This window comes from Musa acuminata, chromosome BXJ3-11, assembly GCF_036884655.1.
Source record: "Musa acuminata AAA Group cultivar baxijiao chromosome BXJ3-11, Cavendish_Baxijiao_AAA, whole genome shotgun sequence".
Taxonomy (NCBI): domain Eukaryota; kingdom Viridiplantae; phylum Streptophyta; class Magnoliopsida; order Zingiberales; family Musaceae; genus Musa; species Musa acuminata.
This window is the reverse complement of record NC_088359.1, coordinates 7562252-7579279: the sequence shown is the minus strand read 5'-3', so window position 1 is coordinate 7579279 and position 17028 is coordinate 7562252. Positions and strand designations below refer to the sequence as shown.

Below are 17028 nucleotides of genomic sequence, written 5' to 3'. Positions count from 1 at the left end.
CTAGTAGATTTTGGTTGATCTTGTCGGCGCAATCACGTGATGGGAAATCCCGATGAACAAAAGCCAATTCGAACACATCCACCCTTATCTGTGAGGAACACCAGGCAATTTGGGCACATCCACCGTCGTTTCGGGTATCAGATGCCTAAACGATACCAGTTAGTATGTCGTGCACGCCTGGAAGAATTTAAGCAAGCCCTGATCCACAAGTTACACCATCTTGGAATCTACTCGGAATCTCATCAACTCCATGAACACCCCTAACCACACTCACTGGAGTCTTCACCCTTCTGTTTTGCACATTCAACTAATAGTTTTCCAGCTGAATGTGATCTTGTTTACACACTTTGATCAATCTTTAACCTTGCTATCCATAGGGTTGTCAATTTTTGTAAGGCGCAAGGCCAACCCGGTTTTTGGTTCTCTGGAGGATTTCCGCTCCTTTAATTCTGACTAGCTTGATTTAATATTTTTAGTATGTGGATGTATATCATGATACTAATAAAAGAAGAAAAAAGAATGAGATGAGGAAAAAGATAAAAACAAGATAACTTCAAATTATGAGAATTTTCAAATCACTTGATAAATTCCTTCATAATTTCTAAGAGCGAGATATTGGCCAAATCAAAACCGAAACCTTGTGTCTAGTTAACAGTGTGCAATCTTTGTTAGTCTTTCAATAAATTCTCACACAACCAGATCAATGTGACAGTACTCATCAAATGATTTCTGAGAAATACGAGTAACAAATGTGAACAAACAAAGGTAAAAGAGACTTCAAAGTTATAGTTTCATAAGTTCATATTGGTGGAACAGTAAGTACATTGATGAGAAAACAGGCTAACGACTACTCTTTACACAAAATCTTCAAAGATTGTAGTTAATATAAACTTTGGCATGAATTTTGAGACTGGTGGCAGAACCAAACATTTCATACGGCCACAATAATAATCGCATCATATACAACAAGGCACAGTCCTTTTCACAGATGAGGCATCACAGAGTGTGCATGACAATTACATTGTGGCTTAAGACGCAAAACAAATTATATTACAATGGAACTCCACTCCGAAGTGCGGTTGGCCACTTGGAATGAGATTTCAAGCTTCTCGAGTGCACCACGGTTTATTTCCGTATGCTAATCTAGCTGCTCAGTGTGCTAGATGGCCACCCGGCAGATTAGGAGGCACGAATCGAATAGAACTCAAGATGATATTGGTTCATAAGGATAGGAAAGCCATGGATGCTTCAGTGCTTCTGAGGCACTCGGCCGCTTCTTTGGATTTGTTTCAAGAATATAAGCAACAAAATCAATAAAGCCTTGATCACCCATTGGCAGCCGGTGACTTAATGATGTCTTCTTTGGAATCAAGTACTCTAGCCTATTGGTTTCCTGGAAAGAAGGTGTAGTTGAAATAGTACACCGTCATATTATGTCATAGAGCAAGCAGCAGAATTATAGAGAAAAGTCATCTTAAACATGGTTAATGACATTGAGCTAATGATCATGGCATCCAGTTATTTCTTGTATGCTAACTGTACAAGTTCATATAATCAATGACCCTGAATCAAAGTTCAATTACAACTATCCATCAGATTCCAGAGGAATCTTCCCAAGATGCATCAAACTATGCTGTCTTTATATACTTCCATACAGGGATACCGAACACGGTCGACTCTCACAGGGTCTTGTTTGTCCTAGACTAGGATGTTTTTTTATCTATTTAAAAAGATAGCAATGGACCATAGAAATGCAAAATATCATCAGTGGCTTAAACTTAGTCATAAAATATAAAATATCAGAGATCTCGAACCTGATTCCTTTCATATAACCTGTGGTTTTTTGTAAAATATTTGTATGTATCATGTCCCTTTGAAAGCATCCCTTGGTCAATGGGACCAATGATTCCAATCACACGTGCCAGAAGCGTTGCAGGAGAGTCATTTAGGAAAAGAACCTGCAGAAAATTGAACACAAATTGATATGACATGATAAATATTTCGGTGGCTAAAAAATCTAGGGTTTTATCATTAAAAACCTAGTTAAATTCAGAACAACATACAGAAGTTCTGTTTAAAGTGAATATAAACTTCCGAAACATAATAAACAACTATGTTAAGTAAGATGGAAGGCCAGGAGAAAAGATGCATATCTTTTATTCGATGCCATAATTTAGGCATGCAACCCAATATGACATTAGCACATTAAGCAGATGGAGTATTTCTTTGAGAAACAATTGCCTTGTTTTGCAGATGAAAGGAAGAAGTACAGAATATGGAGTTATACTTCGAACACAATCACTTGCAATGAATTTGCCCCAATAATGAATTATTTCTAATAATATTACAATTCTTAGCTTTGAACCAACTTTCTTTTGCTTGAAGAAAGGTTGCATATCTGTTCCCTAACACTTATTATCATAGCTTTAGTCTATTTTGGACTTAAAACAATGCCATATGCATAGGAAATAAAAACCACATTCAGGCATATTAGAGTATCTCAGGAGGAGATAAAGAAGATGCAAACAGACATGAAAATGGATAAACCTTAATAGGCAACAGAGAGGCATGGTTCAACGTTATGAGAATGATAATACTAGCAGTCATGGTAACAGGGAGCCCAAAGAAAATATATAGGTACCACATTTCTGTCACTTGATATTGAAAGTATATAATCAAAGTGTTTTATGAATGCACAGCTCAACAAAACATGACTAACACAATTCAGGATTGTTTGTCTGTCTCAAAAGGCAAGCATGCAACAAATTCTTTATAAATACACTGTTATGATGACTGAGAGGCATAAGTTTTTAGAAATTTCATTTAGCAATAGAAAGCTCCTTATGAAAGACTGACGATGTTAGTTAACCTTAGACAATGATACACTAATATTTACTAGAACCATTCTATATTTTCAGACCTCCTAGAATTAAGCGAAAAACAAAAGAAAAAAGATAATCAACACAGAGCACAAAGATAAATAACTTGATTACAAGACAAATATATATGTCGCAAGAAAAGCCACATAGTAGTTATTGCACAAACTTAAGTTTAATTGAAGGAAAAAAAATGCAGAATATCATTTTCTGGGTGCAAAGTGAAACAATTGAAACTCAATGTTTGACGTGCAAGACAGAGAAACGGTCCCATAGAAACATACATTTCCGGTGCAAAGTTCAGCCAAGATGCATCCCAGCGACCATATGTCTATCTTTTTATCATATGGGAGCCCCAAAATAACCTCAGGGGCGCGATAGGATCGTGACTGCACATAGGAACATAAATGATCTGTTTCAAAGCAGCTACTACCAAGGTCAATGACTTTAACTTCACACCTACTGTAGCTCTTTATTAATATATTCTCAGGTTTCAGATCACAATGAATAAGACCAAGGCCATGCAAAAACTGAAGTGCCTCCAGACATTGAATTGTAATTGACTGCAGAAGGAATGTAAATCGTAAATTAGAAATTTTATCGAGATGAAGAAACAGTAACATTATGATCATGAGCAATGAGATATCTTGGCATGCAACCTGCAGCCTCGGCATTGTGAAATAAACCTCCCCTCCAGATTCCCTATTAAACTTGTGAAATTCATATAAGTTGGCCTTGAGAAGTTCACAAACTATCAACAAGTGTTCCTGCATAATTCAGAAGTATCAATCAGCAGTAACCAACTAATGTGTTGTTCAATCATCGATATAATACCAGTCGGCAGAATCCAAAAGCAATTGATGACATTTTCTTATAAACTTGTTTCCCTAGTTCAAAATATTACTCTGAAACAGAATCTCATGAAGTCTAAGGCCCTTTTAGGCTTAGGGTTGATTTAGTTAATTAAGAAATGCCTGACTTTGTCTGATTAGATTTATTATTGTTTTGGTCACTTTCATATTGCCATTTGAAGGATCCTAGAAAGGCATAATGACAGATGAAAGAAATGCTAATTTAATTTGTCAGGGCATTATGCAAGCTGAGATTGGCAGCAGAGATTCAACAAATTCAGGCCAGCCAATAATCAGGAACATAATTCCTCAACTCTGAGCTCAAATTTAGAAATTTTACACTCAAACTAAATTAGTAAATTTAACCTTACAGCATCATGGAATATCTATGCCTATAGAAAGATTTGTATGCACTTTTTCAGCCATACTATTCCAAGTTAGATTCATACAAAAATTAATTTTTAGACTTTTAAATGTTAAGAAAGACCATTTTTGGCTGCTATCATGATTATATAAAAATAACTTAGTGTGAAGAAAGCAGAGGAAAGAAATTTAACTTTTAAAAATGCAATGCTATTATCTAAGAGAGGATGGTCTTTTCAAATTTCAAGCCATTATCTCAACCTACAAACTAGCTGTTTTACATCAGATTTTAAAACCTTATGACCTTATCTTGGTCTTATAATTAATGATTCAGCTTCATGGTGGCACAGAAATTTCTAAACCTTCTACAACAACCTCAAGCATGGTACCAAAATGACTATTCTTTTAACAAACAGCTAGAAGGAAAACTTCTTTACCACAAAGTAGATTTAATTTGTTAAAGATACATGCAAAAGATGAGGAAAACTGAAAATTAACTATGGAAACCAAAATTAGAATAGCAATTAAGAATGAATAGTCAAAACAAAATTACTCACCCGATAATAGAAATAATCATACAGGCGTAGAATATGATACTTGTCAGCAGGATCGTTCTTATTGACAAATTTCAGAAGCTTGATTTCATCCAGACTCTGATCAAAGAAATCTTTGTTATTCTTGATAATTTTCACGCACACGTCCATGCCAGTTTGCAAGTCATGTGCTTGAATAGCTTTGCTAAATGCAGCGGAACCTAGGTACTCGGTAACATGATAGCGTCCAGCAATGACAGAGTTCAGAACCACCTGGAAATTTTTGTCTTCTTCAAAGCCAGTTCTGGTATGTGATATAAAGAGGAAAATGCAATGTCAGAACAAAAAGAAAAATCTGAGAAGAACAAACAGAACACAAAGCTCTCTCTTTCCTGACAAAAAAGAAAGAGCCAAATAAAGCATATGAACAGACACAGGATATAATTAGAAAAAGAAAAGTGGAAGGAGGGAGAAAAACACATGAACAAAACCTGGTTGTACTTTGGTCAGGTTCTTAAGATATAATTAGAACAAAACACATGAATATGATATAATTAGAACAAAACCGCTGAAAAAAGAAACGATGAAGATAAACATGCCTGTTTTTTCGATGCACTATCTTAAGATGGAAGGTCTCAAATTCTTCCTCTTGAGCTTTTATCTGTCTTACTTGTTCCTGCAATGCAGCTATTTCTTCGTCTTCTGGTGTTGCCTCAGGGTCTTCTTCCCTCGTTTCACCTGCTCTAGTGTGCCCTTTACCAGTCCGCTCTCTATCTATATAACCATAGTTTAAGGCTGATGATGGACTTGAGTTTCTTGATCTAGCAGCATCAGATGTTTTCTCATATGTGGAACTCCTTACAGGAGAAGAATCACTGCTTTTTTTCCTCCAAGTGGGGAGCATGTCGTCTGTAACTGTACCATTCGCACATTCATCAGCACTATTACCAGCTACAGCACTGGCTTTGCTTGACCACAATGATTTGCCCAGATCAGCATCCAGCATGCCCCCATTTTTCAGAGAAGGTGGGAAGGAAAAGCCCCCATCAGAGATTGCTCCAGCATGGCTTGCATTCTTTTTATATGCAATAATGTAACTGTCCTCTTTATTTTGTTTCATCTTTTCCCTCTTTCTCCTATTCAAATCACTACCAGTGGAACCATTTTGAGGATACCTTCTGCCGCTTGCACTGACATCACGATCAGGGAAGTATTTTATGTCCACTTCACTACTTCCTCTGATGAAATGCTCATCAACTTCACTGCCAAATTCAGCAGCATCACTATTTATGCCCACGCCAATTGACCTGACTGAGACATGCTGACCATCTTCTACAAGAGGATTCTCCTGTGAACTTGATTCAACCCCAGGTGAGCCTTTCCCATTTGCTGACATCAATATTTCATTGTGTTGTCCAACAAAACCCTGCCAAACAGGTTTTGAATGCATCAAACTTGGTTCTTCAGCATCTATCAATTGCTCATCATAATGAGCTATTAGACTGTTCTCATCTGTTCTCCTATGCATTTTTGGCATCCTATCACACATGGGGCCCTCGAAAATAGAAACTTGTTCAGCATTTTTTGTCTGGAAATACTGCTCGCCAGACAAGTATGAGTCAGCAAAAGAATGACCATCATCTTCATCCTTTTTGGAAGCCTGGTCCTGATGATCAGGCACACTTCCACAACCTGTCCCTTTTTCGTTATCACTTGGATAATCAACTTCATGTGATAGAAACCAGGTTTCATCTTCGATGGGCTGCCTTGTGTATCCAACATCATCATCATCGTCATACTCATCAGAATCCCAATATTCATTTGGATAGTCAATAGATTCATCACCAACAGTAGCAAAACCAGATACCAAATCAGAAGTGTCCTCAGCAATACCTTGACTTACAGAAAACCAACTACTTCCAATGTTTCGCCTGCCACCTGTTATAAAAACTTATATTATGAATAAATATTGGCTTACCATTACAAAAAAAATAACATCACATGTATCAATGAACTACGTATCTTAAAAGTGTGGGAACAAGACACCTTATAGTTGACAAATAAAATATTGAAATTAGTTCACAGAAAGGTGAAGAGTAACAACAAACTTCAATTGACAGAAATCATGTGACCAGGCAATGCAAACCAAGGTTTAAGGTTTGTTGCTAAAACTTCTATTTCAGCCAAAACAGAGACCAAATGGCTCATTCTTAATCCAAAAAAATAGAGTTTTAGACTGTTTCAGTCTCTTGTCCATCCTTGCAATGGTGCCTAAAAATTCAGGCATTATCTTAGACTTATTAATTTTAACAATTATCTTGTCCAACATGGAGCTTAGAAGGGGAGAAAAAATGCAAAACAAAACCATTATTATTAAGTTATAGGCCTATTCCAGACCACGTCCTACATGACTTTAACTTATTTGGATCAGACCAAGCTATGCTTATATAGGTTGGCTTGAGCCAAGCGAAGCAATATTTGGTAGTTGGTTCAGGCCATACATATATTTAGAGCGAGTCAACTCTTATATCAAACAGGCTTGGTTTCATCCATTCCCAACCTCACCGTGTTTGAGGCATGATATGATACATTTCTCAATATGCAATACAATGGGGTAGTTTTAGTAGTCATTACTTTGGATTGTGTTTGCTTAGGTTACTGTATATATAACTTTAATTAAATTTAGAACTATTTCAAAACAAAAAACAATTTGTCATTTTTTTTCCTCTTCAAATTCATCTTCTCTTTCCATTTTTCTTCTTTTTTTCATTTTTTTCTATTCTTTTCTCTAATTTTTCTATTTATCTTCTTCTCTTCCTCCTCTTATCATCCTTCCTCTCCAGCAACAAGAGGGTCGCCATCAGCAACTTCCCCTCTTTCCTCACCAAGCACATGCCACAGCATGTCTTTTTTTCTGAAGCGCACACAGTTTCCACGATGTGGATTGCATGATTTAGAATGGAATTTCCAGGGTGACAATCAATCCTGATAACTATGATCTGCAGAATAAAAAAACAATTTATTTTCTAATTAAAAATAAAAAAATACAACCGTTCAGGTCCTGTACACAAAGACCTATCCTACTATGAAAAGGAAGCTAGAGAAAGAAAAGGGAAAGGCATACAGACTTCCTCAAGCATCCAAAGAAGTCTTTAGATACAATCCCTTAGGGCATCAACAGTTCTTTTTGTTTTAATCATTTCTCTTCTCTTTATTCATGTAGAACCCAGTTCACAAATAGCTTAGGTTACAACCACCTAAGACCAGAATAAGCTCCAACTGACTACAATGTTGCTCAATCTTATCTAAATTCAACAGCACATAAATAAAAGCCTAAAGACAACACATCTCCTGGAGAATAAGCTCCAATTTAGTTTCAAAGAAAAAAAGGAGAGAGAATAGAGGCAAAGAAGTAAGAACTGAAAAATTATCCATAGGTACAACAAAATTTTGCAAACCGACCACCACCCACTCCTGGTCTTCCTTCTTCATTCTTTAGTTAGTAATTCATTGAAGGAACTCTGAGCTTCAAAAATATTTTAACAGAAAGTATAGGGTAATACCCAAAATCAGAAAATGAAATGCATATTGATTGATTATGCTTTCACGGGATGATAATTTTTTTTTGAGATTTAAAAAACTATAAATACAAGTTCTGCTTGTTCTTAAGCACATCAAACCATATGCTTATAGACCAAAGTGATAGGCATACTACCCATACTTATATTTTTTCTTATCCTATCATTAGTCTATTATTCATCAAAGAAATATGATTCTCAAAATTTCTGAAGTCCAAAGATTAAACTAGATAAAACTTCAAGCATGCTAACAGTAAAGAATGATAGAGAAAAAGCACAGACAAAAGGGCAGATGCAATGCAACAACCATGCCATGCTTCATGGTCAGTTAAGCAGACAGCTAATGTACACTTTTCTACCACAGAATATAATGTCCTACTGAGCTAACCTTGTTTACAAACAACCCAACATAACAGCAATAACTAAATCGCTTAGCTACGACATACCTGAAGAGTTAATCTCCTGCCCACCTGGCACATCAAGGTCAGACCCATTCATAAAGGCATCATTGCCATTGTGTAGCTTAATTTCAGATCCATGGCAATTAGGCTTTTCATCCCACTGAATATTAATTAACTTGTCTTCAGACTTAAGCCGTACAGGAGGCAGTCTTGGTAGTTCCTCCCTGTAATTTTCACTAGTTACCTGTAGATCAAAGTTCTGTTCTGCACTTTCTTGAGACTTCCCTGACTTTCTGGAGGCTGCATTATCCAAGGGATATGGAAAAACCGTCTCCGCGGTGCATCCCTTCAATGGGTCCTCATTTTTCACCCACAGGTCATTGAGAAAATGGTCTCGAGAATATGCATTTTTATCCTCACAATCACTATCTAGGTTAATATCAGGCGTCACTTCAACTGCAGCTTTGTCTTTGCCCTTAGCACAAGAAACCCTTTGCTCCAATGGCTGATCAGGCTCAGTTCCAACAGCACGATCTCTCTTCTCTAATGCAAAAGAACTGTGTCGATGCATTGGTTGTTCTGGTATCAGGAGGTGAGCAAAATTGTTGACAGTGGCACCAACCTCTTTTGAAGCTGAATTAGAAATGCTGCTAGTGGAACTAAAATTCCATGGGTACAGATCTACCGAGCCCGTGTCCCTACCCTGAGAAGAACCAAAACTCTTCTTGCTGTCGAACCCATTCCCGATGCCGCCTACTTCAATCTCCTTGACAATGAACTCTTTCGAACTCTCCGCATTCCGTGTGCTCGCGCTTTGCTGCCATACACTGCTAACCTCTTCAACGGCTCTTCCCGCTTCTTTCTCGTCGGCTAGGTGCTTCTGAAGAAACCCGTTCAAATCTGACCGCGCGTTGAGCTCCCCTCGCAGAGCAGCCTCAGCCTTCGCAAACCGATTCTTCCTAAAGAATTCCAACACCACATCCACCGAGTCCACCATCTCCTGAAAAGAAGAGTCCCCTACGACGCTAGAAAATGGAACCCAGAAAAGCCTGCATATCAACCAAAAAAGAGAGAAAAAAAAATAAAAAGAGTTCTTTCCCCCTGCATATCAACCCAGAACGAAATAAAAGGCAAACATTTGCACCGCAGAAAACATAGAGACACAATAATTTGCAGACAAAATCCTAGCCCTAGCTCCATACGCCTAAAGAATACATCAAAGGCCGGCAAATCCAGAAGCCAATCCACCCCGAAGCAAAACCTAATAGGCCCCATCCGAAACCTGGCGCACGAAATCAAACGACGCAATCTTGAACAGAGGGAGGTAGAAGGAAGAGGAGACTCACGGATCGAGCGACCTTCGGCGGCGATTTCCCGCGGCGGAGGGCGGCACATTCCGTGGACATCAGGAGCCGGCGGAGGACGGCAATCCGGGGTGGGGTTGGAATCCACCCGATTCGAGGGGAGCTGCAGCACCACCAATGCCGATCCACCTACCGGCAGCAGCGGCAACGGAATATTCGCCCAAAGAATAGTAGATGTCTCATGGGAAGCATGTAGGAAACAAACAACGACTAGTTTTCAGACGGATGGATATATGCGCGTGTGGTTTTGCTCAAAGATGCACGACGTTATCTCACAAGTCACATGTCAAGGCCTCAAGATGAAAATATTGTACCAGCAGGGTTTGATTCCACTACCTAAAATTGTCCATCATATTTATTTTCTGTTTTTAATTGGGTAATGACTTGTTCACTTGTCAAAGTAATGAACCATTGACTTTTTGAATATTATTGTAATGTCATTTTCAAACGTGATTTTGCCTTTTTTTTTTATATATATATATGCATCCCAACCTGTGATTCCAACGGTGCGGTTAACGTCTTGTTGTTCTTATCTTATTAGCCACGTCAGCATTAGTTGATTCACTCAATGCTTAGTAAATTATTTTAAATTTTCTTTTTAAGTATTTTAACCAAGACATGTCTTCAAGGGCCTGTATAATGAATGGATCACAATGAGTGAGGAAATGGTTTTACTTGTGATTTGAATGGGCAATTAAAATTAGGTGTTGCCACCCAATTTAAATGGCATTGATGTGAGAGAAGAATAACCAACACATAAGATTTCATGGTTGTCAAGTACAAATTACAGGGTAGAGCTTAAATGCAGTAAGTGCCATGTGGCATTTTGATGGTTTAGGATCTTCTCATCCATGTGACAGTGCTATATATATCATGAACACAAAAAGGAGAACATAACATGCACAACTAACATAGCATAGCTACAGTTTCATGTGCCCACCTAATTTAGACACACCACATATATGGAAGACAGAAGCTAGATTCCACAAGACAGAATCCTAAAAGAGAAAACCAGAACCAGAGAAAAGGAACCATGGAGATGGAGAATGGCAAGAACAGAGACCATAGCAACATGGAGTGGGGTGGAAGAAACACAGATTGGATGAACCCAAAGAAATTGGCAAAAGGTCAGTCCATCTAATATAACCAAATAAGATGACAATCAAAATGAGCTTCCCAGTGTTTACACACATCCACGATCTACAAAGCTAAAATCTGCCAAGCAACCAAAGGTATTGCATATTGAAGCTATTCATATGATACCTGAGTCAGTCTCTTACAACATGAAACAACAGAAGTTGGCCTATTCTCTAACAACATGAAACCACAGAAATTGACCTAGTAATAAATGTGAAATTCTATTAGTATTTAGACCGTTGGGTCGTCTTCCAGGACTGCTGCTGTTATATCATTGATTCTTGGATAAACAGCCTTCTCATCCAGCTGGTTCTGAGCCAATATCAGCATCTTCAGCAAAGTTGGAAGCTTTGGATCTGCCAAAATTGTAAATCTTATCCACATCAATCGACAACAGTATCTTGAGTGTTTTAGAGTGTAGAACAAATGGGAAGTGAACGGGAACCAGACATCATAAGATCTGAAACGGCACTGAAGATTTTAAGGTTGAATTTGCTAGATATCAGGACGGTTATGTTTGGACCCTCAAAATAACAGGAAAGTTCAAAGAATTTTGACTGCATATATACCATCTCATAAGAATCTTATCTAAAATTTGCTTTTATATTTAAAACTCCTTGACAAGACTTTCTTGTTCGTGTAAGCCTCGTTTACTTGTTAAAAACAGATTTGATACCTAGAATCAAATATAAAATCAACTTTAATTATAGGAAAAAAATTATTAAACTAGCTTAGAGTTACAATGGAACAAAAGAAGCAGAACCATAACAACTGGGGCAAACTGAGGATCCTGAGTTGGACGTGCTGTAAAGTTGAGAGAATAATAAAAAAAATGATAGCAGCACCAATGACAGGAAAATTCACAGGGGGAAAGTTATAAGAAATGAGCTTGGGATTACAACCATAAAGCAAGATGCACATTGAAAGCTAATAGCTCATAGTTCATATACAAAGAATTAGAAAGGAAAGAGTAGAAGATGACAAAAGATAATAGCAATGAATTTCTTGGAGACCTGGAATTGTAACATATGAAGTCTTTGAAAGAGCCAACAAAACTACTAGCCTAAGAGGCAATGGTTGGAGAAATTCAAGGATTGCATTTGTGGTTACACAAGATTGAGAAAAAAAAGAACCAAACCAGTGGAATGAGGTATAGATGAAGATCGACTCAAACTAAGATTTCTTTGGACTTATATTCAGAAACCACGCTTAAATATTGACCGCAACAGGATTCTGTCATAATTACTACTATACTACACAGACCTGTCATGTTAAAATATCAATGACACATTTGATTTACAAATTCTGGTAGACCTCGGCCTATTTTGGATTTCTAGTTGAAGCCATCTCTGAAAGAAAGAATAAAAAGAAGAGAAAATAATAAAGAAGTGAAGCTCAATTTACTCTGAAGGGAAAATTAACTATACTAGAAACAATGCAAGTCTTCATTTAGAGATTAGCAATATGGTAAATACACAGTGGAGCACCAATTTGAACCTGTTTTACCCATGCATCTAAAAGTGCTGCATCTGGAGCTCCCCATCAATTCACAGATACACTACTCTTTTGATTCTTGAATTGCACTTAATAATATTTTGAGTGCTTATAAGCCATAACTTTAACTCCTAGAAATCAAGAAGGCATGAATTCAAAATTATCACCAACCTTTCTCATGACTTTGGCTTGTTAGTATGGCAGCATTAAGCTCACTTGCAGTTTTCAAGCGTTGTGAAACATCTAGAAGTTCTCCATAAGGACAATTCTTTACATCATCAAATGCCAGAAGCGCAACTGTCCTCTCCAATTCTTCAAGAAAATTTTGCTGCCAAGTCCAGAATTTAGTTCCATTAGGTCATGGGTTAGCACATTGAAATCTCTATTTAACTAAGGAACCTCAAATTTAAAAGAAAACCTCATCTCAAATTCCAACTTATGAATCAACACATTCTACTTCCAACCAAACCCCTACATACAGGAAGGCTATTCATCTGACACTTGACACCCACCAGGTTGAGTTGAAGCAACCTCAACATGGCACCAACACATGCAGTCACAGGCTACTTCAGGTACAGGTAGGGTATATGCAAGCCAGATAAGAAAACATGCCATCCTAGCTGACAATTGGGAACAAAATGATCGGCCAATACCGGTAGATGTCTATGAAAATATGAAAAGGAGGGATTACATTTTCTTCTCCCCTTGGCGCAAGCTCCTCCTGGGCAAACTCTAGAGCTTCTTCTACATTGCCAGTGCGGATCAACTCAATCAATCGCTGTTGCTGTAGATGGAAATAGAGTTGGGGATTGGTATCTAGAATCTGCAAATTGAAAAACACAGAGTCAGGAATGTGGCAAAGATTTTTGTTTCAGGGTCAAAAGGTTTCTTTTATTAATAAATAGCCTTCATATACATATTAAAACACAACAATATTGAACAACAATGTCAACATACACGATGCCAAAGCCCACAGATGAAAATCAGATTGCACTTATTGTTTAGATTGGATTAAGTCAAGCCACATCATAACAAAAAACTGAATTATTTCCGGAGATCATTTCCAAGTGCTCATTGTTTCAAATGACCAATATTACATTCTTGATAACGAAATGAGAACATAAAGAACTTTAATTCATACTCTAATATCCCACTAAAGTTTCAGCCAAGGTTGTGCCCCATACGTTACCTGGGACCCTGGTAATTTCATCAGCTACAAAACCCTTTTCTGACCTAATTCACAAAGTCATTAAGCATCATGTTTAGCTATCATTAGAACATGCCGAACACAAGCCTCAAAGAGAAGTGCCATGGTTTCACCTATTGCAGCGTGATGAGATTCTATCTTACCGTAGGGTTCAAATCATTAACTTTCTCGATAGCATCTTCGACGTTGCCAGACTGCAGAGCCTTCTTGACAGCCATGCGATCAGTTATCGTGGCGAGGTCAATGTCCGCTAATCACTCATAAGGAGAAGCAATTCACACGCTACCAAATCAAGATTTTCCATCAAAAAGAACTCAAGAGATCAAGAAAAGTCTGAAAAAAATCCCAAGAAATCTTCTCTTCTTGGGGAAAAAGAAGGGAAGGATACGCTCGGTGCCGGACTCAATCCGGAACTTCTCGGCAGCATCTACATAGCCTTCAGTGACAAGAAAGTTCATTACGAGCTTGTTCATGTCCTTCTTACTAATCTTGACATCCTTGAGCTTCCTCTCCCACTCCTCTCTCGTAATTACCTTCTTCGACATTGGCTCCAAACCACAAGAACGGGAACGACAAAATCCAGCAATCAAACCCTAATCGGCCTCCGAGGAGCGAAAAGAGCGAGGGAAGGGAAGATCACCAGGGGTTCGATGGGAACGAATCGGCCGAGAAGGTAGTACAAATGGGTCATCACCAAATCACCGCGGCCCAGTCGAGCCCATCGGTAGTGGGAGAAAACGACGACGACGACGACGACGGTGGGCTTCCAAGACGGCGACGGAGGAGGAAGATTAGAACAGAACGAAGACGGTAACTCGGCGAGCCATATAAATGCAAGCACCATCTGTCCCATTCATCTTCTAAGTCTTACATCTCGGCCGTTCAATCCACAAACACGCTTTTTAGCGTCGTCTCATCTCACTCAATTGACGACCGTGATATGATTTGGTTGGTGAACGTGTCGATGATTGTGATCCAGTTTCTGGAATCAAACCCACCGTCCTCATCACTTGCACTAATCCGATCTCGCATCTGATTGAGCATTTCTTCGTCCAATGATAAGGCAGGTGGATCAACTGGTACATCAAATATGATTCTTGAATTATGTCCTTCAGTTTCATTTTCACCAAAATATTTTATTTATTTTAAACTTTTATTTTTTACTATTAAGTTTAAAATGAAAAGATGATCAGAAAAATATCCCTGAGAACGAAAACTGAGTATGGGTAATTATGGGCTAATTATAGATTTTTTTTATTTTTAATATGTTAATTTTTATATTTTTAAAATGTATATTAAGATATTTATATTTATAAAAATAAAATATTTAATCATATTTTTCTTTACATTGTCAAACTCTATTAACAGAAATATCATATAGTATATCGATAAAAATGTGTTGACTATGTCTCATTTCGATTTATCATTGAACACATATTGTATTTTCGTAATCCACGAAACGAAAACGAGATTAAATGTTTCACGAATCCCAACATAATTTTAAAAAGTTTAAAAACTAAAATACTAAAAATAACTATTTATTATAATTATTTTATTAATTATATATCCTGATAACCTTTTCCTAGCGACTTAGGATTAAGACTAACTATCATATCCGAAGCAATCGCTTGAAGCAGTACTTTTGGCAAGTAGCATTAACCGAAATTATTACACCTTTTAACAATGTTTTATGTATAATCTGTTCGAAGAAATCGCTTTATACAGTTCATCTAAACGCATCGATAAATGTTAAAATCCATAATCTTCAGAATACACACAAAACTTTTACAATGATATTATGTGCGTTGCTGACATCTTAATCAACCCGATGTGATTCAGACATATATATGTAGGATTATTTGATATGCCTCCAATGTGGAAACACCATGCTCCCAAAGTATTATTGAGATCAAAAAAGATTTTATATTCGGCTCATTCGATACTCAACTTAGTAATCTTAGATATATGAGTATGAACAAGTGGCCAAAAAATATAACCTCCTTTTTTATTATGTTAAAAATAAACTTTTATACATAGTTATAAAGAGACATGGAATATTCTACTGAAAGGCAGCGTCTAATTATCTTCAATAGTTTTTCCTTCACCTCTTATCTACATGGTAGATAAAGGGGGAGAATAACCCATAACCATATGCTTTGGACTCTTGCCCATAAATGGGTAGGGGTAACATTCGTTTTCTCTTTCTATCCTGGATATCATATGACGATTAAATATCAAATAACAATTAACTAACAGTATACTCCTTATCAAATATATTATATAATTAAAATAAAAAATATTTTTAGTATGTTATACAATTGAGTGTAAACTTACTAAATATTCAACAAACAAATTCAAATTTTTACAAAATCAAGTAATGAACTAATTCAAACTTTCACTAACCTGTCTTATTATGATACTAAAACAACTAGTATTATTTTTCAAGATTTTATGATAATTAATAATTAAAATTAAAATATTTTTAAATAGGTTATTTCATTACGAGTAAATTAGTTCAATTTGAAGTGTAACTCCATCAACTTTCATTAAATCAATTTAAAACTTTATTGAATCAATTAAATATTTTTTAATATAACATGATCAAGTTATTTAAATAAAAATCTAAAAATATTTTTATCAAAATGAGAAAAAAGATAACCTTGATAAAAACAAATATGTGGGACATCATTTGATAAAAAAAATAAATTAATAATAATTTGTTTGGATGATTGTTTGAGAATATATATATATATATATATGGATGTTTTCTGAATGGTATATCTTTTCATATTCCCAAACAGTCACCCATAATAAAAAAATTAAAAATATCTCAAAAAATTGTCATGTGTTTTTTTTGCTCATTTAATGGGCCGGACCACTCCAACTGTTTATAATGTTTTATGTGTTTTTATCTAAAAAATAGTGTAAGACTAGTCAAAAAATATTTTTAAAGTAACTATTGATTTCACAGTATTTTTATTTCAAAAATATTATGAAATCAATATTTAGTTCAAATGTACAGTATTTTTTGATTAAAAACTCACAAACACGATAAACAGTTGGCGGAAAAACACAGGCTTTTGAATTAGGTGGAAATAAATGACAACTTTTGAAGAAATATTTTCAGAACATTAGAAATATAGAGTGACTATTTAGGAATTATAGAGTGATTTTTTTTCCTTGTAATCGCCTAACTTTTTTCGATAAATATCCAAGATTTTTTT

At 36.5% G+C, this 17028-nt stretch overlaps 2 protein-coding genes across 2 annotated transcripts; both read right to left on the bottom strand.

Annotated features, from left to right (window-relative positions):
• Positions 1–911: 911 nt before the first annotated feature.
• LOC135653161 (uncharacterized) lies at positions 912–10171 on the bottom strand. Its single transcript, XM_065174771.1, has 8 exons — positions 9949–10171; positions 8648–9651; positions 5223–6561; positions 4648–4927; positions 3536–3643; positions 3161–3439; positions 1815–1958; positions 912–1393 (listed from the first exon to the last, which is right to left on the bottom strand). The coding sequence occupies exons 2-8, from the start codon at positions 9597–9599 to the stop codon at positions 1205–1207; spliced, it is 3291 nt and encodes a 1096-aa protein (XP_065030843.1). The 5' UTR covers positions 9600–9651; positions 9949–10171; the 3' UTR covers positions 912–1204.
• A 1011-nt stretch (positions 10172–11182) lies between these two features.
• On the bottom strand, positions 11183–14603 carry LOC103970786 (protein GID8 homolog). Its single transcript, XM_009384706.3, has 5 exons — positions 14193–14603; positions 13948–14054; positions 13289–13420; positions 12769–12925; positions 11183–11459 (listed from the first exon to the last, which is right to left on the bottom strand). The coding sequence occupies exons 1-5, from the start codon at positions 14347–14349 to the stop codon at positions 11335–11337; spliced, it is 678 nt and encodes a 225-aa protein (XP_009382981.1). The 5' UTR covers positions 14350–14603; the 3' UTR covers positions 11183–11334.
• Positions 14604–17028: the final 2425 nt, after the last annotated feature.

What these genes read in the sequence shown, in the direction of transcription:
- LOC135653161 (XM_065174771.1), bottom strand. Translation starts at nt 9,599, where the DNA reads ATGGTGGACTCGGTGGATGTGGTGTTGGAATTCTTTAGGAAGAATCGG. An exon ending in GCAGGAGATTAACTCTTCAG is followed by an intron (nt 6,562 to 8,647) that starts GTATGTCGTAGC and finishes TTTTTATAACAG; the next exon opens with GTGGCAGGCGAAACATTGGA. An exon ending in GGTTATATGAAAGGAATCAG is followed by an intron (nt 1,394 to 1,814) that starts GTTCGAGATCTC and finishes CCTTCTTTCCAG; the next exon opens with GAAACCAATAGGCTAGAGTA.
- LOC103970786 (XM_009384706.3), bottom strand. Translation starts at nt 14,349, where the DNA reads ATGTCGAAGAAGGTAATTACGAGAGAGGAGTGGGAGAGGAAGCTCAAG. An exon ending in TTAATGATTTGAACCCTACG is followed by an intron (nt 13,421 to 13,947) that starts GTAAGATAGAAT and finishes TTCAATTTGCAG; the next exon opens with ATTCTAGATACCAATCCCCA. An exon ending in CGCCAAGGGGAGAAGAAAAT is followed by an intron (nt 12,926 to 13,288) that starts GTAATCCCTCCT and finishes TGGACTTGGCAG; the next exon opens with CAAAATTTTCTTGAAGAATT.